General features: G+C 45.9%; 2 protein-coding genes and 1 pseudogene across 2 annotated transcripts; all 3 read right to left on the bottom strand.

The window, feature by feature from the left end:
- Window positions 1–748: 748 nt before the first annotated feature.
- Window positions 749–4452, bottom strand: LOC124648330. Its single transcript, XM_047188115.1, has 4 exons — window positions 3082–4452; window positions 2473–2509; window positions 1859–1908; window positions 749–1032 (listed from the first exon to the last, which is right to left on the bottom strand). The coding sequence occupies exon 1, from the start codon at window positions 4450–4452 to the stop codon at window positions 3097–3099; it is 1356 nt and encodes a 451-aa protein (XP_047044071.1). The 3' UTR covers window positions 749–1032; window positions 1859–1908; window positions 2473–2509; window positions 3082–3096.
- Window positions 4453–5812: 1360 nt separating this feature from the next.
- LOC124648329 lies at window positions 5813–17461 on the bottom strand (annotated as a pseudogene).
- Window positions 17462–19098: 1637 nt separating this feature from the next.
- On the bottom strand, window positions 19099–27142 carry LOC124648328 (65-kDa microtubule-associated protein 3-like). Its single transcript, XM_047188113.1, has 13 exons — window positions 26704–27142; window positions 23747–23835; window positions 23444–23653; window positions 21562–21810; window positions 21257–21466; window positions 21024–21179; window positions 20761–20920; window positions 20437–20588; window positions 20262–20349; window positions 20117–20190; window positions 19950–20024; window positions 19630–19864; window positions 19099–19538 (listed from the first exon to the last, which is right to left on the bottom strand). The coding sequence occupies exons 1-13, from the start codon at window positions 27140–27142 to the stop codon at window positions 19159–19161; spliced, it is 2517 nt and encodes an 838-aa protein (XP_047044069.1). The 3' UTR covers window positions 19099–19158.
- Between the last annotated feature and the right edge of the window lie 15 nt (window positions 27143–27157).

Genomic DNA, 27157 nt, shown 5'->3' with positions numbered 1-27157 from the left:
AGCAACTCCTATTTATTTGCCCAGGTAAGGCACGATACCGTTCGGCTCTGCCGGATAAACAACCCATGTGTGAAGTCTGCGGGCTGTGCATGGCGGCGGAACGCGTATATCGACTAGCAGACCAGCAGGACGCCGCTTCCTGCATTTGCCGCTGGTGCCGCTGAAGATCGTGCATTGACACGCCGCTTGCAGCCAGAGTTAAAGTGGGCATAGATGAACACGTCTTAATCAGAACAATTTAAACGGAAGAGATTCATGCGTATAAGAAGTCAGCCCATCTGATGCGAGAAGTAACAGTGTTCGTCCACAACGTCGACCAATAAATCAATGCGCACCGGTCATGCAGGTCACAAAGGAGTTATGTCTGTTATGTCTGTGTGGCATGGTCTTCCTCCGGACTTGATCCGTGAGACTCTTTGTAACGACTTTTTGATTATGGATCAATAAATAGTACGTGTTGATTTCAAAAAAAAAAAGGAGTTTAACACAAAAAAAAAGGGTATCGTGTTGGTCTATAGATATGAAATATTTGCTTTATCGATCGTGATTGCTTGATGGTTTATGACCACAGGCACGGAAAAACCTAATGCTGAAAAGATACATGACCAGCCCTGCCTCCGAGTGCAGTTCCATAGCTGCAATCCCACTACCGATCACATTACCACCCCAAGATGAACTAAGAAGTATGTAATTGCTATGGACACCAACAGCAAATATTCAATTTTTAATACACTTGTGAACTATGAGATATGTTTGAGCTTTAGCATATATTAAATTAACAAGTCGCACATAAAGTCACAAAATCTAAAGCTACGAGCAGACATAATATGCATCCAGATTGTTATCACAACTTTTACTCGACCAAGTCATAGTATGGCCCAAAGGAGTACATCTCAAACGTTTTGCAAGCAAACGAACTAAAGTAGCAACAATTGAACAACAGTAGCAGAGGAATCTCTTGATAAGATCTCGAGTCTCAGTCGTAGCCTTGACCCGATTAGCAATGACAGCATCTTATCTCGAAGTGCCCACCTGAAACACGCATAAAGATCAAATACAATACATTGGAACTCCCATCACAGGCCAGGCAAGTTCAAAACTACAAGTTTGAGATAGGAATCACAGCATACGGTGCTTGCAGCTATAATCGGTCCAGAATATTTAAGGCATCTACATGTAAAACTTGATGAATAGTTATTCCTCGATTAGTTGATTAGAAGTGATTTTATAATCCTGGTGACAAGGAAGACCCATTATATACAGGAGAACATTTCAACAGGACACTAACTTATCGTGCCTTTAGGATTCATCAATGGAAAATTGGATGTAACGTTGTATAGAAACTAACTAGTCAACAATAACCAAGCTGAGTTTTACTATTATAGTATTATTACTATTGTCTAAACAAGAATGATCCCAGGTTTGAAATACATGTTATTGAATTAGTCTACACTACCAGAATTCGCTCAAATCATGTTGCATCAGATCATCAGATGGTAATCACTTTCATGTAGAAAGATAGTCTACTTATACACAGAAAATACGCTCCGCAAGTTAACTGAGTTGTCACAGTTTAGTTTCATGGAATTACTTAGGTTCCAGGGAATACACTCAGGCTAACCAAGTAATACACACTCGGACATTAGAACTACCATTGATCCATCCAAGCAGCAGCAGACTAGAAAAAAGGGGTACTAAAGCTAAACTAAAAGCAGCCATCCATCCATTGGAGACACTAGCAAGGAGCTCAAAATATACTATTCCCTGTTCCCAACATGTTCTCTGTTCCCATAATTGAGGAAACAAGTACAAGGAATAAAAAGTAAACTGTTTAATTTAGACAAGTAGATAAACATACCGAATACTGGTGTTTTTACATGATCCCCAGACTTGCAGAATAGAAAAAACCTGAAACAAGAGAGAAATGTTCAGTGTAACACTTGCAGAATAGCGAAACCTGAATGTTATAGCTGCGTACACAAAAGGAAAACAGAATGTACATGAGTACTGAAACTATAATTATTCAGGTTTAAGTAGGTGTATTTGACAACAAATTTGCAAACAGGATAGTATTGTCTCCTATTTTCGGGATATATCTTCATGCTAAATAAAAGAACACAATGATGAATGTACAGAAATTGTGTTCTCAGCTGCACTATCTGGCATCAGTGAACCAGCAGCAAGTGATGATGAAACTACCAATGCAGTGGAGTAGTATCCTAGTACAGTTTTCTATAAACGAATATAGACTAGTACAATTTCCAGTTAGCAGTAGCATAAACTGGAAGTTTTTCATCGACCGGCTACCAAGAAGGCATCAACAAATTCTACTTGTTTTGGGTTAGTATCACAAAGTAACTGCAGATATAGTTTGATCATTCTGCTGAATCATGAAGTGCAAACAAGAATCATGAAGTGCAAACAAAATTCAATTTTTGCAGTGAGAAAACAGGAAACAGGAGAAGTGCATACTTCATAGCAGATAGGAGGACTTGCAGAATAGCAAAACCTGAAACAAGAGAGAAATGTTCAGTGTAACACTTGCAGAATAGCGAAACCTGAATGCTATAGCTGCGTACACAAAAGGAAAACAGAATGTAAATGAGTACTGAAACTATAATTATTCAGGTTTAAGTAGGTGTATTTGACAACAAATTTGCAAACAGGATAGTATTGTCTCCTATTTTCGGGATATATCTTCATGCTAAAAAAAGAACACAATGATGAATGTACAGAAATTGTGTTCTCAGCTGCACTATCTGGCATCAGTGAACCAGCAGCAAGTGTTGATGAGACTACCAATGCAGTGGAGTAGTATCCTAGTACAGTTTTCTATAAACGAATAGTAGACTAGTACAATTTCCAGTTAGCAGTAGCATAAACTGGAAGTTTTTCATCGACCGGCTACCAAGAAGGCATCAACAAATTCTACTTGTTTTGGGTTAGTATCACAAAGTAACTGCAGATATAGTTTGATCATTCTGCTGAATCATGAAGTGCAAACAAGAATCATGAAGTGCAAACAAAATTTCAATTTTTGCAGTGAGAAAACAGGAAACAGGAGAAGTGCATACTTCATACCAGATAGGAGGACCTTCAGGCCCCTCTAAAGAAGACTTCTCCTGTTCGCGCAAAGTCCAGTGCTGTCCAAAGCTTGCACAGTTTAGTATGTATATTATGGTCATCATCGGGTAACCTCGAATCCCGCCAAACCTCAATCACCATTTCCACGAACTGACCAACATCTTCACACACAACTGATCCAGGACCATCGAACATGATCTGGTTGATGTCTAAGGCCTGCTGCTTCATCTCATTGAATAATTCAGGTTTAAGAACTTCGCCAAGTGGGGCAACGACATCCATGTTGCGGAGACGGTAGATAGTTGATCTGAATGCAACAAGGCTATCATCAAGCTGTTTAGCAGTGGTGAGGGCGCCGAGGCCCTGCACCGTCCAGCCCATCTGCTCTATTCCTTCATAAACCCTGTCAAACATGGCAGTAGCAGCTGACAACACATTTAGCCCCTGAATCTGAACATGCACTTGACGGACAGCGACCGGAAGCCCGGCATTTGCGTTGTGGGGTGCAGAGATGGCAGAAACTTCATTCAGGTCACGAAGGGATCTGACATTTAATTGTCCAGAATATAGTTGGTGGTTCAGATAAATAGCCCTGTTGAGGCGGTTACTGACTCGGTGCTGACGCATGTTGATGAAATCCACAACATCATTGCCCCTGGTAGGGATCCTGGCCAGCAATCTGCGAATGAATGAAGAGACTCTACGTGCTATCCCCCTCAACTCTGGATCGCCCAATGATAAGGCATGTCTGAGCTCTTCTTGGGTTGGCTTCCAGAACACCTGAAGTCGGTCAACAAGCTTGCGAACACGGTCAATCCGACGCACGACAGCATGGTTTGTGTCCTGTAGGCTGACCAAGGCCTGCTGCATCTGACCAAGGTAGAAATCTTCATAGGAGGTCAACCAGCGCTGAGACTTTGCCTTGGCCACTGCGCCGTTTAGCAGGTCGTTGATCTCTCTTTCGTTGGCGTCGAGCCGGCCCATGGCATTGATCCCCGACCGCGATGCCAGGTAAATTCCATACGGGCCAGCCATTTGAGAACAATGACTCTGTACTTTACCGCTGACATCTTCCAGATGCGTGGACGCAGCTTCCATCCTCAGTATGGCCCGAGCTAGCCTGCCCAGCCTACGCTCCATCTTGATCAGAAGGTCGACCAGGGAAGAGGCCATCCTCACCTGGCTGAGGTTCAGCGTACGCCAGTCATGCTCAGCCTGGTGGAGCTCGAGGCGCTCCAGCGCGGCGGGAGCTTCGCGCAGGCTGTGGAGCCCGACCAGCACCACATCGGGCCCGGGCAGCACATCGATCTGCTGCTCCACGGCGAGGGCGTCGATCTCCGGGAGCGAGGCAAGCTCGTGGAGCTCCATGGGGGCGGTGGGGGAGGGTTGGGGAGCGGCGAGGCTGGCGACGGCGGCGGCGGGGTCAGGTGGGGGTAGGTGGGGCGCGGTTCGTGCTGGGCGACGGCGACGGCGGCGGCGGGGTCAGGTGGGGGTAGATGGGGCGCGGTTCGTGCTGGGAAGCATGGGGGCAAGTTGGGGAGCGGCGAGGCTGGCGGCGGCGGCGGCGGGGTCAGGTGGGGGTAGGTGGGGTGCGGTTCGTGCGGGGAAGCATCTGAATTGGGCGGCGGCGGCGGCGGCGGCGAGGTCTCGGGGTGTTGAGGAGAGATAGGAGGAGGAGGGTCAGAGACGTAGGGGGCGGGGGTGTAGGTGCAAAAGAGCCAGGGGCACTGTTTTAGGGTTTGTGAGCTGGGGCTCGGTGGGCCTTGCTGGGCCAGCTTCTGCTGGTTTCGGCTGGGCTGCTCTCTCTCTTTGCTTAATTTATCCAAAAAAGAAAAAAGAATTTTAGTATGTTTATTTTTAGAACAGAAGGGATCAGAGAGAGGGGTGTTTGCCTCACCCGTTCATTCAGGACAACAGACTAAATAGAACGATACCATCTACGAAATCCCAAAGAGTAGTACAAATATCCACATAAAAGAGTGACCAATTCGAGTTGGTGTGATATATGGGGCAAATTTATAGAGATTGCTACACTGAATTGCACATGTTTGTTGCATCGGGCATGTTTTTTACTTGATCTTTTGGATGTCGTACTTGTCATTTAGCTTCATGAAAAAACTATCTACTACCGTCATGCACTTCCTGAACCTTGGTACATTTGATCATGCTTTTTGAAACCATTTGAAAAATTACGAATGAAGTTTACACATGTAGGTGGCTTGGAGCAGAAAGGCATGACCAATGATTGATAAAATACATTAGTGCGCAGGATAGGTCAACATTTCAGTGCATACTGGCTTCTGCCTGCAGCTGGCACTCAAGCAACATGTTGCCTGTTTATCTTTTGGCTTAAGAATTAATGTTGCTAGCAATAATATGTCTAATTTCACAAGTCTCTGTCACCTGCAAAGCAGTTATATCGTTTAGCTTGAACTTCAGGAAATAAGCTCGAACGCATTTCCAGCATCTTGCTAGACATCTATACAACAAGGCAGCAATGTAATCTCTTTACCATCAAACTATCGGAAGTACTAACATGTGGCTGTAATTCCAATCAAAAAATGTGAGCTCCATTGGCTTAGTCAATAGACATCCTGCTAGTTCTCATACATCCAGCTACCTAAACAATGCCTTTTCCCTGGCATTCCATCTCGCAAGAGACACATCCTGCTAGTTCTCATACATTCAGCTACCTACACAATGACTTTTCCCTGGCATTCCATTACAGTCAAGCGGATTGTGCGGTGAGATATGTGAGACGCCTCTCTTCAAACGAATACTCGATGCCCTCAGGCAGAGCCAGCTCCGGCTTTTCATAGGCAAGGTAAGCAGGAGTAGCTCTTGTGGCTGTCAGAACAGGCATCATGTCCATTTGCATAGGAGCACTCACTGTGATCGGTGTCTTCGGAGCTGGTGCTGAGTATGTCTTGGGGGTCCGGTTTTCGTCTACAGTGCCACTGGAGATAGACCGCACGGGCGTCGATGGGATGCTATTTCCGAGTGCGATCTGTGCGAAGGGTTTGCGAGGAGTTTCAGTCTCACCAGGAGTACTTGCTTTGAAAGTTAACTTCTTGACGGGAAGACTGGGAGCGCCTAAACCTCTACTACCTGAAAGTGTATTTTTGTATCATCAAAGACAGCCTGTTCGTTGAAAATTAGAGTTCTGAGCTATAGGTAAGTGAAACTTGCCAGGGGACAGAGTGCTAGTATATTCAGTCTTCTTTGCTGCACGGGCAGATTTTGAGTGAGGTGTCCATGATTTTGGAGGTTGGGCTGGAGCTCCGCCGAGAGACACCCTCCGGTTTGCACCACCCGCGTGGAGTTTCCGGTTACCTTCTTCGCGCTGTGAGGCTTTGAAGGGCTGGGCTTTGATCCATATAGTGTCTCCTGCTCAGCTTTGAACTGATCCTGAAGCTTCTTCTGGTCCTGCAATTACTTGCACATCAGATATTATCGACAGATGAAGATAGATGCGAAATGGAACAGTGCAAAAACTTCAAGAAAAGTATGAATACCCTTTGCCTCTTCTTTTCCTGCTCCTTCTCTTCGCGGACTACCATATATTCTTCAACCATCGACAACAGTCGAACCTGAAAAGGTTGAACCTGAAAAGGTTGCATGACACGAACCTTTGATAATATAGAATCAAATATTGTGTTGATTCACAAGTACTTATAACAGGAGAGCAGTTTTTTCAGAGCACGTGCGCAGTGCGCACCTCATGCACAATACAGAAAATTTGGGAAGAGGAGAGTGTCTTTTTCTGAGAGGATTTTGTTTTTTTCTGGAAGAGATTACTCAAAGTTTTGGACTATGTGCATGTAGGGGAGATAGTGCCAAATAAGAAAAATCAAACATCTAGATTTGGAAGAAAATGAATGGTGAGGATAGCCATGCGCGCTGCGCTGCACCATTGAAGATTTCCCTTATAACAGATACAAATGCTGAGGCATACACCATCGTAAATGAACTCAGTGCCCCTTTCTTTCTCCCAAACTGTGATTTCATTTGTTAGAGTGTCCACAATTCCTGTTTCGTACAGCAAATCAGCAGCAGCAATTAAAACTATCAAGCAAAAAAGAGTTGTAACAGACTAACAGTGTTTCACCTGGTATCTTGTTAACAAGAACACGGGCCTTTTCAGCTCTCTTAAGCATAATATGTGCACCCCTCCCAGCATTATATCGGTTATTATCCTAACACAACACGAAGATAGAGCAATTACAAGCAGTAGCTATAGAAACAGTCATATAACCTTGATCAAGTCATCAAACAGAACCGTACTTTTCTGTAATCCTCTAGCCAAGCTTCCTTCTCACATGCATTTAGCCACCTTTCAACTCGCTCAAGAATATCCTTCCTGCTAAAAGCTTCTTCTTTAACCGTTGCGACATACGCTTCAATTTGTTCTAGCAACAGTGAGGGGTCAATAGCACCTGTAATGAAACAAAAAAAAACAATTACTTTCGATATTACAACATTTGACTGAATAAACAATATCAAAAGACACATCTATTTCTACCTGAATGCTGCAGCAAAGAAAATTACAGGAAAAAGATCATTATTACACCCGCACCAAAACATAAAAGAAAGCTAAAAAGGTACCTGCTTCAATGGCCTCAATGCTGAACTGAGTAGCATAATGTTCCTCTCCAACTAAATGTGCCTGTCAGCGAAGCTCTTCTAGTTCAGTTTGCTTCTTGAGAACTAATTCCTTCATTTTGCTTGCTTTTAGCTGTTCGAGCCTCAGCAACTCAGCTTCCGTCCAGCAGCCGCACTCCAACGAGACGATGAGCGGAGATGGTGGCCAGGGTGGTTTCAACCCTGGGAGGGGCGCTTTCAACCAGGGTCGCGGTGGCTTCCAGTCTCATGGGGTTTTTGCCGCCGGTCGTGTTGGCAATGCACGCGGGCGCATGGGGCAAGGAGGCGGCCGAGGAGGGCAAGGCTTCAACGGGGGCCGTGGTTACCAAGGTACTGGACATACTGGCTTTGGTCGTAATTTTGTTCAAGGGGATCAAGTGGGACAGCCGGAGGCGGGAATTTTTCAAGTTCTAGAGATGAGAATTGGGGGGGGGGGCAGAGGAATTACAACAACATTTTTTAAAGTAATAATAGAGCAGGCTATGGGAATAACCAGCAGCGATGGGCTAGTCAGAATAATGTCGGAAGGGGAGGAGCTTTTCAGCCACGGTTCCGAGGTAATAGTGATGGAGCAGCGGCTAGGGGTCCGATTGATGCGGATTTGCTTCATCAAACAGTTCAGGCCGTAGTGGCAGCGGTGACGGCGGTACAGAAGGCACCTGAGGTGAGTAATACACCAGGACCTAATGGGGTAGCTGGTTTATTAGGTCCGAATATGGCAGTTGTGAATCCTAATGCGGCCTTGCAACAAAGCAACAAGGTTGTGGAGCCTCAGGTGGTTCAAGGAAATGCAAGAGAAAATGAAGGATCAGGACCCGCAAAGAAAAAGAAGGAGGACAAGCAGGCTTGTTTCCGTTGCAAAAAACCTGGTCATTTATTGATGATTGCACTACACCATATTGTGACATATGTGAGTCTATTCATGATATATCCTCAGCATGCCATCTTTTACAAGCTCCAAAACCTACTGCCATTCTTCATGGATATGCCAATGAGGCCCTTATGTTCTTTGAGATACCATGTGGAGCTTTCAAAGCCAAGGTGGAGAACCCTAAGCTTGCCAAAGTGTCTGTGGAGGGAGAGGTAATGACTATACCTGAGATTATTGAGCATATGAAGAGGATTGTGCCCTATGAGAAATTTCACTGGGAAGTTTATCATTACAAGGATAATATATACAGAGTTAAGCTACCAAGCAAACAAGAAGTGCAGAGGCTCAAGAATTTTGGCTCTTATGTATGCCCACAAAAGGACACTGTTTTGTTCTTTGATTTCTGGTCTTCAGTGGAGGAGCCATTATATATGTTGCCAGAGGTGTGGGTTCATGTTGATGGGGTACCATCTGACGTGAGAGCTGACTATTTGTCCCTGTGGGGGATTGGTTCTCTTTTTGGAAAAACATTGGATGTAGACATGCCTTTTACTCGTAAGAATAAGTTGCTTAGGATCAAGATTGGGTGTTTGGACCGTAATGTTATTCCTGGGGACAGTGATGTTTTTATTAGGAGGGGATTTTACAAGCTTCGTTTTGAGGTGGAGGCAGGACAGGTATATGACTGAGGCACATAATGACAAGGATGGGGGAGGTGATCCAAACAATGGTTTGGGGAATGGTGATGGCCACAATGATATGGAGATGGATGCTAAAGGTGCGGAGGATGAGGCAAATGCAAATAACAATGGTCAAGATGGGAATGGTGCCAAAAATGGGGTAGAGGGGATGCAAGAGCAATGTGAACAAGTGGAGGAAATTAATATTGGGAATTTGAAGGTGCCATAATCTCCATTAGGTAATGCTTCTTTTGATTCAAATTTGGCACAAAAAAATAATGTTTATATGCCTATATTGCATGCTCAAAAGCTGTCACTAAACGACGAAAACTGTGCTGATTTCTATGCAGATTTCGCGTCAGGCGGATCCGCCTCGGGATTGCCAAGGGGCAGGACGCCAGCGGCCTTGGATGCTGAGCTGTCAGCTGACGGCAGTCACCTGCAGAGCGACCACAGCACCGGAGCTGCTGCCGACAGCGTCGGACAGCAGCGTGGAGCGGTGCCAGCCACTGCCATGCCGCTGGCTGTCCAGGCGCTGCAGTGTGCTGCAGCCATGACCGTGGCGAGGCCTCTGCTGGCCAATGACGAGCAGGGAACCGAGCGGGTGCTGCAGATCGTTGCTGGCAGCTGCGTGGCGGAGCCTCTACTGGCCAATGAGACGAAGCGGGTCGGCCATGCAGGGGACCGGCGGGGCAGAGGCGCTGCAGCCAAGGTGGGATCGGATGCGGTCGCACACCAAGGTGCCAGGCAGCTGTTTTCGCATGTTTTGACGCAGAAGATCCAAGCAACTGCAGACTTCGATTCATTGGGAAACTGATGAGCCAATGATGAGGCCAGCGGTGAATGATCTGGGCAGATCATCTGTGCATGGCAATGGTATGGGCAATGGCGTGTTTTCTCATAGTCCGAATTTTAATGATATATGTTTGTCAACTAATTTTTTGCACCCTGATTATCATGGATGTCATGTTGCTAATGCAGCTGGTTCTTTGGAACCCGTAGTCAAACAAATGGAACATGTTATGGGAAGCTCTTTGGTTCAAAAGAAAGGGGAGATACCTACAGTTGATTTTCAGGGAACAATGAGGGATGCCTCATCTATGAATACTGCTGGTAGGTCTCTTATCCCTTCCGAGAATTCATCTAATAATGATATACACACTACATCTATATCTTTAGTTGACAATGATTCTGTATCTCACTGTCCTTCTATAGAGGAGGTAATCGCATTTGGAGGAATTCCGAAGCCCACTATTGGTGTGAGGTCAAGTACCCGGTTGGGTGGCCAGCCTAATGCAGACATGCCTCAGATGGAAAAAGCGATGAAGAAGACGCAGTTGCGTGATGAGTCATTCTCTTCAGGTCAGTTCACTATTCCCATGCACTCTATTATTAATATTCCAGATTCTGAGATAGTTAAGAGAGCGGATCGCTTAGGTATATCCTTAGGTAATTCAGCTGGTGAGATAGGTAAATCTGTTAAAGGGCTTAAAATGGTGGAAGAGGAACTTATTTTAACAATTTTGGAAAAAAAGGAATGAAATGGAGAATATGGAGGAAGGTCTGGAGACTCTTGTATTGTCAAAAGTATCCACCCTCTGTGAGGATTTGATTGATGATGATGATATCCCTCTGGATTTGGATGATCACCTGGATCATCTTAAACCAGTGGTGAAGGTTTAAAAAAATTAGACAAAGGAAAGTTTATGATACTAGCAATATCCGTAAGAGTACTAGGAAAAGAATTAAAAAACAATTTTCATAATGCAGAATCTAAAAGGTATTAATTGGAATCCAGGAGGTTTTGGCGATACTGCGAAGCATTTGTTTGTCAAAGAGACGATTCGGGAACATAAATTAGATTTCATAACTTTGTTGTAAACTGGGAGATCTAATTTCTCGATTCCTTTTTTGAACCAATTAGCGGCAGGATATAATTTCTCTTGGTTTTGCTTACCACCACATGGTCGCTCAGGAGGTATTCTAGTGGGAATAAACTCCGATACGCTACAAGTGTTAAAAGTAAGTACGGGAGATTTTTGTATTAAGCTTCATATCAAATGTAAGAGAGATGGATTTGAATAGATTCTGGTGCCGGTCTATGGGGCTGCCCAATATGAGCAAAAGCGGAATTTTTGGCTGAATTAGTGAGAACTTGTGAATCTGAATCACTACATATGTTGGTAGGTGGTGATTTCAATATTATTCGTAAAAGGGAGGAGAAAAATAATGATAATTTCAAAGCGCGTTGGCCTTTTGTTTTTAATGCAATTATTGAGCACCTGAACTTGCGTGAAATTGCTCTCACTGGGAGACAATTTACATGGGCAAGTAGGAGAAATGAACCTACATATGAAAAGCTAGATAGAGTTCTAGCATCAATCTCGTGGGAACAAAAATTTCCTTCGGTGATTGTTAGAGCTTTAACTAGAGCTGAATCTGATCATACTCCAATACTAATTGATTCAGGAGTGAAAGCACACCTGGGTAATCAAGCAAAATTCTCTTTTGAGCTAAATCGGTTGCGTCAAGAGGTTTTTTTGACATGGTACTAAAGGAGTGGAACTCAGTTATAGGTGGAGCTAGTCCGATGGAGGTTTGGTTGAATAAGCTAAGACATATAAGAAGATTTCTGAAGGGATGGGGGAAAAATCAGAGTGGAAAGTACAAGAAAGAGAAAGAGAGATTATTGAACATTATTGATCATCTGGATTTGAAAGCGGAAACAAACATTTTGAATACAAATGAAATGGAAGAATTAAAAAAGTCAAATGATAGTCTGAATAAACTAAGAAGAGAAGAGGAGTCAAAATGGGCTCAGAGAGCGAAGGTCAAACATATTCAGGAAGGGGGTAATAATACGAGATACTTTCACTTGATAGCAAATGGTAAACACCAAAAGAAGAAAATCTTCCAACTTGAACAGCAAGAGGGGACTATTGTTGGGGAAGATAATTTAAAGGTATATATTACTGAATTCTATAAGAAGTTATTTGGAGCACCGGCACCAACAAATATTTCTTTAGTTGAGGGCGAGATTAATGATATCACGCAAATTTCATCTATTGAAAATGAGATCTTGACGGGCCCTTTTACTGAAGAGGAGGTTCTTCAACCTATCTCACAAATGGAGCTGAATAAAGCTCCTGGGCTGGATGGCTTTCCAGCTGAATTCTATCAAAAAAATTGGGAAGTAATAAAAGGTGACCTGATGGCTCTGTTTGCACAATTTACTAATGGGGACTTGCCCCTTTTATAAATTGAATTTCGGAGTTATCACACTATTACCCAAAAAAGAGGATGCGGTTCAGATTCAACAATATAGACCTATTTGTTTACTTAATGTCTGTTTTAAGATATTCATTAAAGTTGGTACTAATCGCATATCTGGGATTGCCCCGAGAGTTATAAAGCCAACTCAATCAGCATTCATGCCAGGTAGAAATATTTTGGAAGGGGTAGTCTTACTTCATGAAATGATTCATGAGCTACATAATAAGAAGATGGACGGAGTGTTATTTAAGATTGATTTTAGAAATCATACGATAAGGTGAAATGGCCTTTTTTACATCAAACATTAAGAATGAAAGGTTTTGCTCCATAATGGGGTAGATTAGTGCAACAATTTGTGCAAGGAGGTAGTGTTGGGGTGAAGGTAAATGATGACATTGGTCATTATTTCCAAACAAAAAAAGGTCTAAGGCAAGGGGGACCCTCTGTCTCCAATGCTTTTTAATATTGTAGTGGATATGCTTGCCATCTTAATTGAACGAGCCAAAGAAGATGGTCAAGTCGGAGGATTAATTCCTCATTTAGTTGAGGGAGGTCTCTCTATACTACAATATGTCGATGATACTATCCTCTTTTTGGAACATGACCTCAACAAAGCTGTCAACATGAAACTAATCTTGTGTCTTTTTGAAGAACTATCGGGACTCAAGATTAATTTTCATAAAAGTGAGATTTTTTATTTTGGAAAGGCAAAAGAGGAGGAAGACCAGTACAAGCAGATCTTTGGATGTGATGCTGGACAACTTCCTTTTAGATACTTAGGTATTCTAATCCATTACAAAAAAAACTCAGGAATGCAGATTGGTATCCGGTAGAAACACGGTTTGAGAGTAATTAGGATGCTGGAAAGGGAAGTTACTATCCTATGGTGATAGGTTAGTGCTTATTAACTCAGTATTAACTAGCTTACTGATGTTTATGTTGTCTTTCCTGCAAATACCTGTTGGGGTAAGAAAACGTTTGGACTTCTATAGATCTAGATTCTTTTGGCAGTCCGACAAAAACAAAACAAAATACCGGCTGACAAAATGGAACATTGTTTGTCGACCGAAGGATCAAGGGGGCTTAGGTATTGAAGTTCTTGAAATCAAAAAACCGTTGTTTATTGAGTAAATGGCTTTTTAAACTTCTTAATGAGGATGGGGTGTGGCAAGAGTTGCTACATAACAAATACCTAAGACAAAAGACATTATCGGAGGTTCAAGCAAAACCGACTAACTCTCCATTCTGGAAAGGTCTAATGGAGGTCAAACAGGAGTTCTTTTCTAGGGGTTTTTTCAAAGTGGGTAATGGATTGCAGACCCGCTTCTGGGAAGATACCTGGTTAGGCAAGACTTCATTGGCTCAACAGTATTCGTCGCTATATAATATAGTCCATCATAAGAAGGTCAGAGTTGCACAGGTGTTAGGCCAGTCACCGCTGAATATTACATTTAGAAGAGTGTTAAATGGTAATAAATGGACTCTATGGTTACAATTATGCCGGAAACTAATGGTCGTGCATTTGAATGAAGAGGAAGATCGTTTTATCTGGGAATTAACACCAAATGGTTTGTTTATAGTGAATTTGATGTATGAAGAACTTATGTGTGACCATACCCCCTTTCTGAGAAAATATCTATGGAAGGTTAAAATTCCGCTAAAAATTAAGATTTTTATGTGGTTCTTGAGTAATAAGGTGTTGCTAACTAAGGACAACCTAGCTAAACGTTATTGGAATGGGTGTACAAAATGTGTTTTCTGTGGGGAACAGGAGACCATCCAACACCTTTTTATTGAATGCCCTTTAGCTAAACTCTTATGGCGTACAGTTAATTTTACCTATGATCTTCCACCTCCCACCTATATTACCAATATGTTTGGTAATTGGTTAAATGGAGTAGATAGACAATCTAAAGCGTATATCCGGATTAAGGTTTCTGCTTTATGTTGGTCTATTTGGAGGAGCATGAATGATATATTTTTTTACTAAAAACCCTCTTTTCATTTCTTGCAGGTTATCCATATGGTTTCGCATTGGGTCCAACTTTGGGCCCTGCTTTCTCCGGAGGGACAGCGGGATGCCATGGTTTCTGGATGCACACGTCTCCTGATGGTCGCTCAGGATATCTTGTGCCAGGCTGGTTGACGACATACTAGAAGGCTATGTTGTATGTTACTCTTTCGATGGTTGATTCTTGTATCAATCCTTGATGATGCGTGAGTTGTAAACAATGCTACTTTGAATTTCTAATAAAAGGTTGTGTGCATCATCATGATGCAGAAGCCGGGGAATACCCCCATCTTGAAAAAAAAGCTTCCACCTGCATCAAAGCATATCATCTCCTATAACTTCACTATCTCAATAAGGAATAGGAAACAAAGTATTAGCTCAGGAAGTCAATGGAAAGGGTGTTGGCCTTTGTTATTACAGATTCTGAAGCAGCAATATTGCATGTTACATTCTGGAACACCTGCTGCTCTTCTATCGGTGTATCCATAAGGTTCCATAGTTCTAGGCTTCTAGCATTGTAGATGAAAGATCTTGAAGCTGCCAGAGTTAACAGAGTTAATGCCTGAAATGATTCATACTACCACGGTACGAGTAAATAGTACTTGTCGGTAACGAGGTTGAACTAGGTATGGAGATACCAATGATCGAACCTCGGACAAGTAAAGTATCGCGTGACAAAAGGAATCGGTATCGTATGTTAATGGTTCAATCGATCACTAAGTTATCACTGAATGTGTGGGAGCCATTATGGATCTCCAGGTCCCGCTAGTGGTTATTGGTCGGAGAGGAGTCTCGATCATGTCCGCATAGTTCACGAACCGTAGGGTGACGCGCTTAAGGTTCGATGTTGTATAGTAGCTTCGGAATATGAGATGGAGACCGAATGTTGTTCGGAGTCTCAGATGGGATCCAGAACAACACGAGGAGGTCTGGAATTGTCCGGAGAATAAGATTCATATAAGGGAAGTTGATTTCTAGGTTTCGGAAAAGTTCGGGATTTTTTCCGGTGGAAGACCGAAAAGGTTCTAGAAGGTTCCGGGGGGTCCACCAAGGGGCCCACGACCCTAGGAGGGCCAACATGGGCCGAGGGGGTGCAGCCTAGCCCTAATGGGCCAGGGGCACATGCCCCTCAAGGCCCAAGTCGGCCAGCCCACTAGGGTTCCCCAAAACCCTAGGGAGGATCAACTTGGGGGGAGGAAAACTCCTCCACCCCCTTTGGCCGCCGGCCCTAGATGGGTTTGGGGCGTTGCGGGGCCACCCAAACCGACCTCCCCCCCCCTATATAAAGAGGAGAGGGGGCAGGGGGACACCACCTTGAAACCCTAACCCTGGCCGCCCCTCTCTCCTCCACCACGACTCTGTACCGGCTTGGCGAAGCCCTGCAGTTTTTCTCCTCCACCACCACCACCACGTTGTCGTGCTGCTGGGATTCTGAGGGGATCTACCACACCTCCGCTGCCCGCTGGAACGGGGAGAGGAAGGACTTCATAGACACCGTACGTGCGACCGATTATGGAAGTGCTGCCGGATTGCAGCACCGGGACGATCGACTACATCAACAACGAGATCTGATCTCGTAAGGCTTTGGATCTTCAAGGGTTAGTCTCTCATATCTCTCGTTCCCTCGATCTTCATAGATTAGATCTTGCCTTCTCCTAGATTGGATCTTGGATTTTTTTCTTATTCGCGGTAGAAAATTTTTGTTTTCCTTGCAACGAACCCATAAGGTTTCCCAACCGCTTCCACAACATCTGCGCTCAGCAAGATTGTCTGGCACCATCATCGGAGCACCATCAAGATTTTTTGACGCCATTGTCGGGGATCTAATCAAGACACTCCATCAAGCCCCGTCACACGCCAGCAGTGTGATTCTAACTAAAGATAACCTTGCCAAACACAACTGGCATGGTTGTACGAAATGTGTTTTCTGTCATGAACAAGAGACACTAAAACACCTTTTCTTCAGTTGTCGAGTTGCTATGGCTATGTAGAAATGACAAGGTTTCTAATGACAAAAAAGATTCTCTTTTGCATGTTGTTTACGAGCTACGGCTTTGCTCCGTTCATGGTCGCCACTCCAACATTTGGAGGATCGCGATCTCTTTACGTAGGTGTCTACACGATTGGAGAACACGGCGAAGAAGTTTATTTTCCAACATTGGTTGTTGCATAATAGGCGTATTGAGGGCAATGAAACTTAGCTAGGATCGTCTCCTGTTTTTTCTCTATTTCATCTAGGAGTACTTTTTTGAACATGTTTGATACTTGATTGATACTTAGACGGTTGTGTGCGTCTTAGTTATAGAGAGGTTGCGTGTAATATTTAAAACTTTTTAAGTAATAAAGCACCTTTTATCGGAAAAATTGAGGACCGATCTGAAGACTAAATACATCATCGCATCAGTCCAATTATCAAAATTTTGGTGCGACCTCTCCTCACAAGTGCCCACAGATATTTGTTCAGAGCGCAATAAATTCAAAAAAGAAAGAGAAAAGACAGATTTGCACCGCCCGTATGAAGACTCCCACATCAAACTTTATATACGGGAGGCCTTGCACCCGCTAAGGAACACGCTGGCTGTCCTGCAAGTGTGCCATAGTTCGAAGTCTCGCTCGAAGCTCAGATCCAAGTGGACTTGAGGGAACTTGTCCGCGGAGAGGACCCCGATGGCTATCTGTTCACCGTAGCTAAGTTTGGCATACAGTGTCCTCTTGCCGACTTCGCTTTGCCCCTCCGATTCCACAAGAACAGCCTATCGAACAAGCGCATGAACTCATCAATCAATGACTGCAAATTAAGAAAGTAAAGCGTAGCAGGCATAGTATGCAAACCTGGGTGATATGCAAATAAAAGTAGTCTCCAGGTTCACACTTGACCGTCTGTCCAGGCTTGACTTCCATGCCTGCACGACATATATAGATCTGTCAGATAAAACCGATTTCCACTTCCCCGATTGCTCTACGGTATGATAGTTTTTCGTTTCATGACATGAAGCGATTGAGATCATGGAGGTGCTACGTACCCCAGAACAATTTCATTATGATCGGGCGGCGGCGAGTAGAACGCTTCCGGGGAGACTTGGCGACGACGGTATGGTATGGTCGGTTTCCTTTGGTTCTGGCCTTCCGGTCGGTGGTCTGGCTTCAGTTTTAAGATGGAGGCCGGGAGATGTGGCCGTGGCCGTGGCCGTGTTGGGTGATCACCGTGCAGGCCTACAGGGGCTTGGGTAGACTCCTACTAGTATTAGGTCCCGGTTCCGATCCCAAGACAACAACTTGCCTACTGTGTATTTGTGTACTTCTGTTACAAAGTTCATTTCTATTCCGACTCGGTGTACTTTGACTTGTGCTGCATAATCCATGGTCACATCACATACAAAAAGACGCATCACGCTACGCGCACCATTGGACGAGATAGGGCGGGAATGACTTCATCAGGATGTAGCGATCATCTACTGAAAAACAACATGAAGGGTTTGATTGGTTGCTGCTAGCAGCGTTTTCTTGCACTTGGGGAGATTTTCTCCCTAGAGCCATGTTCAACTGAGCCAAGTCTAAAACCATGTTGTGCATACTGATTGGTTGCTAATTAACAATTCATTTTTCGGCTCCAAGGGAGAAACAAAATGTTCGTGTTTGATTGGCAACAAAGATGAATTTTGGTGTCGCGCACGACGTTCGGTTGCGTGCACGCAAAGATGCTTTCTCGCCTCTAATCGGCATTACTAACCTAAGCAAAGTACTCAATGGTTGGCTGAGTCTAACGGTACCTGTGTTGCCGCTAGGGTGTCAAGGTGGGATCCCGGTGGGATGTCATTTTGTACTATGTAGTTTAAATTTTAATGTTAAAATTTATACTAAAAAATTCAAGTTATACTACAAGTGGGACAAAAGTGGGATCCCACTTGACACCCTTAGTTGCCGCGCATATGATCGCGTCGTTGATGCTCCACGATTGTGACTGGCGGCACCGCCGGCACCAGCTCAGCCGTGTCTAAGCACCTCACTGATTGCTGAATTGTCATTGAGCTGCAGCGATTAGGCTAGCGAGCCTCCGACAGCAACAAACAGCAGCACCCTGGCCTCATCTACTTCAATGGCGCCGCGGCATAGAAGGAATCACCAATTATGTTTACTCCCGTGGACAAGGATGAGCGGGAAGCAGAGGAAACAGAGGCTGACTGGAGTGCGAATATTCCGCAACTAGTTGCGGGCAAAGTTGAAGTGCATAACAATCATCGATCCATTGCCCCCAAGGCGCAGTAGAACAAGTGAAAACGCTGATACAATAATGTGTCTAATTTCACAAGTTTGTGTCACATGCACAGCAGTTATATGGTTTATCTTGAAATCTTCAGGAAATATGCTTGTACGCATTTTCAGCATCTTGCCAGACATCTACACAAGAAGGCAGCAATGTACTCTTTACCATCAAACTACTAGAAGCATAACATGTGGCTGTAATTCAATCAAAAAAATGTGAGCTACATTGGTTTAGTCAAGCGTCTCTCGCAAGTCGCAAGAGACACCCTGCTAGTTCTCAGTTCTCATACATTCAGCTACCTACACAATGGCTTTTCCCTGGCATCCCATGACAGTCAGGCGGCTTGTGCGGCAAGATAGGAGAGACGCCTCTCTTCGAACGAGTACTCGATGCTCTCAGGCAGAGTCAGCTCCGGCTTTTCATAGGCAAGGTAAGCAGGAGTAGCTCTTGTGGCGGTCAGAACAGGCATCATGTCCATTTGCATAGGAGCACTCACTGTGATCAATGTCTTCGGAGCTGGTGCTGAGTATGTCTTGGGGGTCCGGTTTTCGTCTACAGTGCCACTGGAGATAGACCGCACGGGCGTTGATGGGATGCTATTTCCGAGTGCGATCTGTGTGAAGGGTTTGCGAGGAGATTCAGTCTCACCAGGAGTACTTGTTTTGAAAGATAACTTCTTGACGGGAAGACTGGGAGTGCCTAAACCTCTACCACCTGAAAGTGTATATTTGTTTCATCAGAGACAGCCTGTTCGTTGAAAATTAGAGTTGAACAATTGTATCAGCTATAGTTAAGTGAGACTTGCCAGGGGACTGAGTGCTAGTATCTTCCGTCTTCTTGGCTGCACGGACAGATTTTGAGCGAGGTGTCACTGATTTTGGAGGTTGAGCTGCAGCTCCGCCGAGAGACACCCTCCGGTTTGCACCACCCGTGGAGTTTCCGGTTACCTTCTTCGCGCTGTGAGGCTTTGAAGGGCTGGGCTTTGATCCATAGAGTGTCTCCTGCTCAGCTTTGAACTGATCCTGAAGCTTCTTCTGGTCCTGCAATTACTTATCAGATATTATATGCAGATGAAGATAGATGCACAATAGAAAAGTGCAAAAACGTTGAGAAAAATATGAATACCCTTTGTCTCTTTTTTTCCTGCTCCTTCTCTTCGCGGACTACCATATATTCTTCAACCATCGACAAAAGTCGAACCTGAAAAGGTTGCATGGTAAGAACCTTTGATAATATAGAATCAAATATTGTGTTGACTCACAAGTATAAAAGATGCAATTGCGGAGACATACACCATCGTAAATGAACTCAGTGCCCCTTTCTTTCTCCCAAGCTGTGATTTTATTTGTTAGAGCATCCACAATTCCTGTTTCGTACAGCAAATCAGCAGCAGCAATTAAAACTAGCAAGCGGAAAAGAACTGTAACGGTGTTTCACCTGGTATCTTGTTAACCAGAACACGTGCCTTTTCAGCTCTCTTAAGCATAATATGTGCACCCCTCCCAGCATTATACCGGTTATCATCCTAACACGACATGAAGATAGGGCAATTAGCACAGTTGCTACAGAAACTGTCACATAACCTCAATCAAGTCATCAAACAGAACCATACTTTGCTATAATCCTCTAGCCAAGCTTCCTCCTCACATGCATTTAGCCACCTTTCAACTCGCTCAAGAATATCCTTCCTGCTAAAAGCTCCTTCTTTAACTGTTGCAACATACGCCTCGATTTGTTCTAGCAACAGTGAGGGGTCAATAGCACCTGCAATGAAAGAAAGAAAAACAATTACTTTGGATATTGCAACATTTGACTGCATAAACAATATCAACAAACACATCAGTTTCTACCTGAATGCTGCAGAAAAGAAAATTACAGGAAAATGATCATTACTACACCCAACGCACCAGAACATACAAGAAAGCTAAAAAGGTACCTGCTTCAATGGCCTCAATGCTGAACTGAGTAGCATAATGTTCCTCTCCAGCTAAATGTGCCTGTCGGCGAAGCTCTTCTAGTTCAGTTTGCTTCTTGAGAACTAATTCCTTCATTTTGCTTGCTTTCAGCTGTTCGAGCCTCAACACCTCAGCTTGCACCTGCATCAAAGCATATCATCCCCTATAATTTTACTATCTCGGTAGAGAATAGGAAGAAAAAATGTAATCTAAACCAAGTTATGTAAACAACCCACTGACTCACATAGCTCAGGAAGTCAATGGAAAGGGTGTTGGCCTCTGTTATTTCAGATTCTGAAGCAGCAATATTGCATGTTACATTCTGGAACACCTGCTGCTCTTCTATCGGTGTATCCATAAGGTTCCATAGTTCTAGCATTGTAGATGAAAGATCTTGAAGCTGCCAGAGCTAACAGAGTTAATGCCTGAAATGAGTCATATAATGGAATTTCTAGTTTTGAGCTGTAAGATGCAAACCTTCTGCATCCTTTCGATTTTTATTTCGTGTAGTCTCTGTATTGCCAGTGCCAGCCTCTCAATTGTGGTGTTGCTTATGTTCCTTGGTACTTCATCTTCATCCAGACTGGGGTGTACATCAGACACTGTTTGCTTGAAGTCAATACCAAGTACTTTACATAGGGAATGTAAAGTATTCAGGCAACCCATTACTTGTTTTAGCCGTTCATTCTGCGAAATATTCAAAAAAAAAGTAGAATCAACAAATGTGGAAAACTGAAAAGGTATTCAGTGAGGAACGAAGGGCAAAAAGCATGAACATAGACCTTCTCCTTTTCTAGGGACTGCAGCTCCATTCTTAACTCTTCTAGCTTTCTGCAGGATAGATCAGATTGATCCACAGGTACTTTAAAAGGGACAAAATCTGCAGGCCTTATCTCCGATGATATCCTTTTAATCTTCTCTACAGCATCAAGAATCTGGTTCCATCTTTCGACCTTTCTCTTCCTCATCTCTTCCAAATATGGGACGATTGCACTCAGTTCCTCACGTAGGCCACATGCTTTCTTGTTCGACTGAAGAAATATATAATGGAAAATACGCGTTATTTGGTGTAGTGCCCATGTGAAGCTTCAAGCCTTCAAAATTAGCTATATTAACCATGCGTGCAGAGTGAACAAGTTACGTCATTATTCTCAAGCTGCAGTTTACAATTAAATTGGTACCAGCCTACCATTCTGAACCCATCAAAACTTACTTACAACTGTCTATGGAAGGATTCATATTTCAATATCCTGGCCTTCTGATTAGACGAATGAAATCAATGAAGTAACGAAAACAAATGGCCACTAGTGTATCTAGCCATCACAGATATATTCAGTATAGCTAATGTACCATAGGTTGAGGAACTAAATGCTAGCGTCGCATTGTTCAAGGTAGAGCACAGGTACGGTGACAATGGAACAACAGGGATTACTTTTGCATAGTAACACAATGAGAAGTGGACAACAGAATTCGAAGAACAAAATATCCTTCATATCCGCCGTACTGTACACACAAGAACAGTAATAGTTCAACACAATCTTCTCTCATAAGCCTGTGCTATTTGAAGAATCAACACAGATGGAACAGTGAGCAACCAACCTACCTGAAGGTTTAGTATCGAAAATTAACATACCAACCACCTACGGAAGAAATTCATATTCTAGTACTCTGCTTTCTCATTAGATGAATGAAATCACAGAGGCAACAAAAAAAAAAGGCTGCTAGTGACCCTAGTCATCATTACAGAAATATTGAACTGAGCAACTTAGGTTGTGGAACTAAATGATGGCCACCTTGTTGAACGTAGAGCAGTGTCAAGGGAACGACAGGGTTTTACTTTTGCAATATCATAAACACCAACAGAACTAGGTCATAGAATTCCGTGAACAAAATTCCAAGTACTAGCGACAGTGTACACAACAGCAGAACTGGGATTCGTATTTCAATATCCTGGCTTTCTGGTTAGACGAATGAAATCAAAGAAGTAACGAAAACAAATGGCCGCTAGCGTATCTAGAGTCATCACAGATATATTCAGTATAGCTAATGTAACATAGGTTGAGGAACAAAATGCTAGCGCCGTATTGTTCAAGGTAGAGCACAGCTACGGTGTCAATGGAACAACAGGGATTACTTTTGCATAGTAACACAATGAGAACTGGATAACATAATTCAAAGAACAAAATCCTTCATATTACTGTGCACACAAGAACAGTATGTAACAGTTCAACACAATCTTCCCTGATAGAACTGTGCTACTACTTGAAGAATCAACACAGATGGAACAGTGAGCAACCAACCTACCTGAAGGTTTATTATCGACAATTACACCAACGTATGGAAGAAATTCATATTCTAATATTCTGCTTTCTCATTAGATGAATGAAATCACAGAGGCAACAAAAAAAAATTACTAGTAACCCTAGTCATCATTACAGAAATATTGAACAGAGCACCTTAGGTTGTGGAACTGAATGATGGCCACCTTGATCAAGGTAGAGCAGTGTCAAGGGAACAACAGGGTTTTACTGGGTCGTAGAATTACGTGAACAAAATTCCAAGTACTACACAACAGTCAACAGTGTACATGTACGGCAGAGTTGTTTTATTGTATCAACAGTTGAACACAAGCTGGTTCTCACGGACGGAACCGACAAACTTTACCTGGCTGACGACGTGGACGGGCGGGTCGCCCATGGCGCAGCAGATGGCGGCGAGGTCGGCCTGGGCGTCGGCGATGGCCTGCCGCAGCTGGGCCCGGCAGCGGCTGGCCTGGTCCACCTTCCTCCGGTGGGCGTCGAGGCACTCCTGCTGGAGCTCCCGCAGCAGCCTGCCTCTCTCGGCGTCCTGCTCACCGACCTCGTCCCAGATCACCTGGGCAGCAGAATCAACCACGAGCGATCAGACACCCGTGAGTCACAACAGCGAGGAAATCCCGGAGGGGGCGAGCGACGCGCGCGCGCGTACCTGGAGCTCGCCCATCAGGGCCCCGCAGGCCGTCTCCATCTGAAGGAGCTGGTGGGCGCTCATCCCGGTCCCGGCGAGGGCGCCGCGGCCTGCGAGAGGAACCAGATCGAGGGGGGTTAGGGCTGTGGCAGACGCGGCAGCAGGGTGCGCGCGGCTTCCGGTGTGCGGGATGGCGATGCTACGAGCTCACTCACCAGTGTGCAGCGCAGCGACCTGGCGTGCGGGTGGGCGGGGCGGAGACGGCGGACTGGAGCGTGCGACCGGTGGCGGGCGGAGGAATCGCCGGAGGGAGCGGCGGGATTGGGCGCGGGAGACGGGGAGAGGAGGGGTTTGAAATGGGGATGGGAGGGAGGACGATTCCGGGATGGCGTTCGGGTTTCCGGATTCTCAGGGAGGAAGAAGAAACTGTCAGCAGCCCCTCGTTTTGAATTCACCAAGTTTTTTTTTGTTTTTTTATGGGAATTCACCAAGTCTTGGGCCTCTGATTTTGCTTTCGACAGGAGGCAACGATTGGGCTTACTGGACTGTACGTCGGCTCACCGCGCTGTGGGCTACGCTACGGCAGTACGGCTACTCTCTCATCTCAAAAGAAAAAAAAAATCTCAAAAGAAAAGAAAAAATCGAAAACGTGGTTTGGCACCCGAGTGCATTTGCTCTTGCGTCCAGAACCAACCATGCCCCGACAGATGTTATCTCATGTGCGTATATTCGTGTGTACTGAAGGCAGTATCTGGATTAATGAACAGTCCCGATGACCCACTATCTAGCACCATTGAATGCGTTGTCGAGTCCATATTACCGGTACAGATCGTGGGGCAACGACCTAGACCAACTTTCACCGTCTTGGACCGCATGTATTCGCTGCCCAACCGCGCGATGTTTTGCCGGGTACCACGCATCCATAAACACAGCACAACGACTGTGCCAGCAGCCGGTACCAACCCACCTTAGAGCATCTCCAGCCGCGTCCCCCAAATCGTCCCCCAAAGGGATTTGGGACGTGCCGGACAAAAAATGCGTTCCAGCCGCGTCCCTCAAAGCCCATTTTTGTCCGGCGCGCCCCGATACAGTGCCCGGCGCCCCGAGCCCGTCCCCGTCCCACAGGGGACGCACCGGGGACGCCGGACACAACGAAAAGCGAGGCGATCCGACGCGGGGCCGACCCGTCAGCGGCTCAGTGAAAAATCGTCTCCCAGTCCCGCCAAATCCCGCCCCTCCCGCCATATTGCGCCTATCCCGCCGCGCATTTCTGGCCTCCCAACACATATCCCGCCGTCGATTCATTTCTCATATCCCGCCGATTTGTTTCTCCCTCCCGCCGTCCACCCGCCGCCGCTACCCTCTCCCGCCGCCCACCCGCCGCCGCTACCTTCTCCCCATTCCATGGCGCCGCCGATAGCCCCCAAAAAGATGGCCAAGAAAGCGGCCAAGAAGCCGCCGGACAATACGCCGAAAGGGGCGAAAGCGCCGTTCGCGAAGCCACGAAAGGCGCCGGCACCAAAGAAGAAGCCGGAAGGATGGACCGATGATCAGTGGCATCAAGACTGTCTGCGCCGGAAGATGTCGACGGCGGAGCGGAAAGGACGGAGGGCGGCGGAGCGAGAGAAGAAGGCTGCGGCGGCGCGCCGGCCAGCAGCACATATTGGCCGGGTGTATCGCCGCCACCAACGCGAGCCCATATAGTACGAACGTGCCGGTGTACGTTCCGGGAGTCTTCTCTCCGTCGTCATCCGCCTTCTACAACGACGGCCCCTCCGGCACTCCCGGGTGCGTGACGCCTAACTTGTCGCCCCACTCCCGGGCAGCGGCAGCGGCAGCAACTGCGGCGCAAGAGCCGGCTGCAGCGTCTTCGATTGCTACACCATCGTCGGCCTACGCGATGGCGGCGGAGGAGACGGAGTATGCACAACACCAGGCAGATCGCGACGAGGTCGTCGTGATCAACGGGCCTGCGTCGACTCAGGATACGTCGCCGTCGATCAACCCCTTCTTCTAATTTAGCATGCACTATGGTCTGTAATATGATCGTGCGCCTAGTACTTTGATGGCCGCTACTCTGATCGCGACGAATCGGCGGGAACGGTCTCATTTGAATGCAAACTTTGAATTCTTGATTGGGGGCGGCGTTTGGGGGACGCGACTGGGGAGCGATGTCCCCCAAAGGCGGCACGAACAAAACACATCCCCCAAACGCTCAATCCGGCGCGGTTAGGGAGACGCTTTGGGGGACGCGGCTGGAGATGCTCTTATATCCATGGCTTCGTCCTCCTCATGGACTCCAGGCTCACAGGAGAATCCCGAGGTCTTCCTCATCCTCCCTTGCCCGGCAACAGGCTGATTACGGATTCTCGAAGACGGGCATCAAGACAGGCACTCCGTATTGTAAGTTTCGTTTTCTCATATATCGATCTGAAACCGAGTGACGAATAGTGTGCATGTGCGTGCCAACAGCAGTTGCTGCTTGTTCCCGATGCACACGGGTAGTGCACCTTCTTCAGGTGGAGGGCCGATTTGCTTGAGGCGGATGGAGGTCAACAAGGTGCCGCACGCGGCACCGTCGCACACGCAGCCTGTAGCGCAAACTGCCCCAGCTCAACTGTCGGATGTGGCGCGCTCAAATCTTCGTGTATCCGTTATCTACACAATGGCAATTGATCGTGTTGCCCGTCCTAATCGCTCTGCTGCTGGGATCGGTTACAAGATAAAGTATGTAGCTAGGCATGCTAAAAGTTGCAGGCCGAGCTAGTCAGTGCAACTTGTTTCTGTTGAGTGGTTGTGTACATGCCGTTGAGGACCATCATGATGAGCCCGCCTCCGAGCACCGCGTGCTGGTTCGCGAGCGCTATCGCCGACTCGACGAACGATGTCTCCCAGTCGACTGACGAGAGGTGTCGAACAGGCCGCATGTCTGCGCCGATCCGGCAGGGTTGCCGTCGAACAGCGCAAGAGCCAGATACTGCCCGTGTTCTTCCTCGAAACGACATGCACGTCGCAAGCGTGGCGGAGGACGAACCGGGTGTTCACGATGTCGCTGTATCCACTGGTGAAGGAGCGCGTGCAGCTGCACTGCGAGTGCGAGCTCACACAGTGTTGATGGCCGCACTCATCGAGCAGTTCCCTGGCATGTAGACCGCGGACTGCGAGCGCGTGCACGAGCAGTTCCCTGGCATGTAGACCGCGGACTGCGAGCGCGTGCACGGCTTCTTCTGCCGCCTCGATCGTCAAGCATATCGACGAGCTCGAGTGGTTGACTCCTTCTATGCCTGGTGCAAGGAAGCCTACGTCTGCCACCAGTCCGACGTACCAGAGGTTGAAGCCGTGAAGGTCAACAGGCACAAGAAGCTGGAGCTCATGGACGATTTCACCCGCGAAGGCGCTTCCTGTACAATGGTCCATATAATCTGGCCGCCT

Source organism: Lolium rigidum, chromosome 4 (assembly GCF_022539505.1).
Source record: "Lolium rigidum isolate FL_2022 chromosome 4, APGP_CSIRO_Lrig_0.1, whole genome shotgun sequence".
NCBI classification, from domain to species: domain Eukaryota; kingdom Viridiplantae; phylum Streptophyta; class Magnoliopsida; order Poales; family Poaceae; genus Lolium; species Lolium rigidum.
Note: the sequence above shows the minus strand (reverse complement) of the source record. Positions and strands in the feature narration are given on the sequence as shown.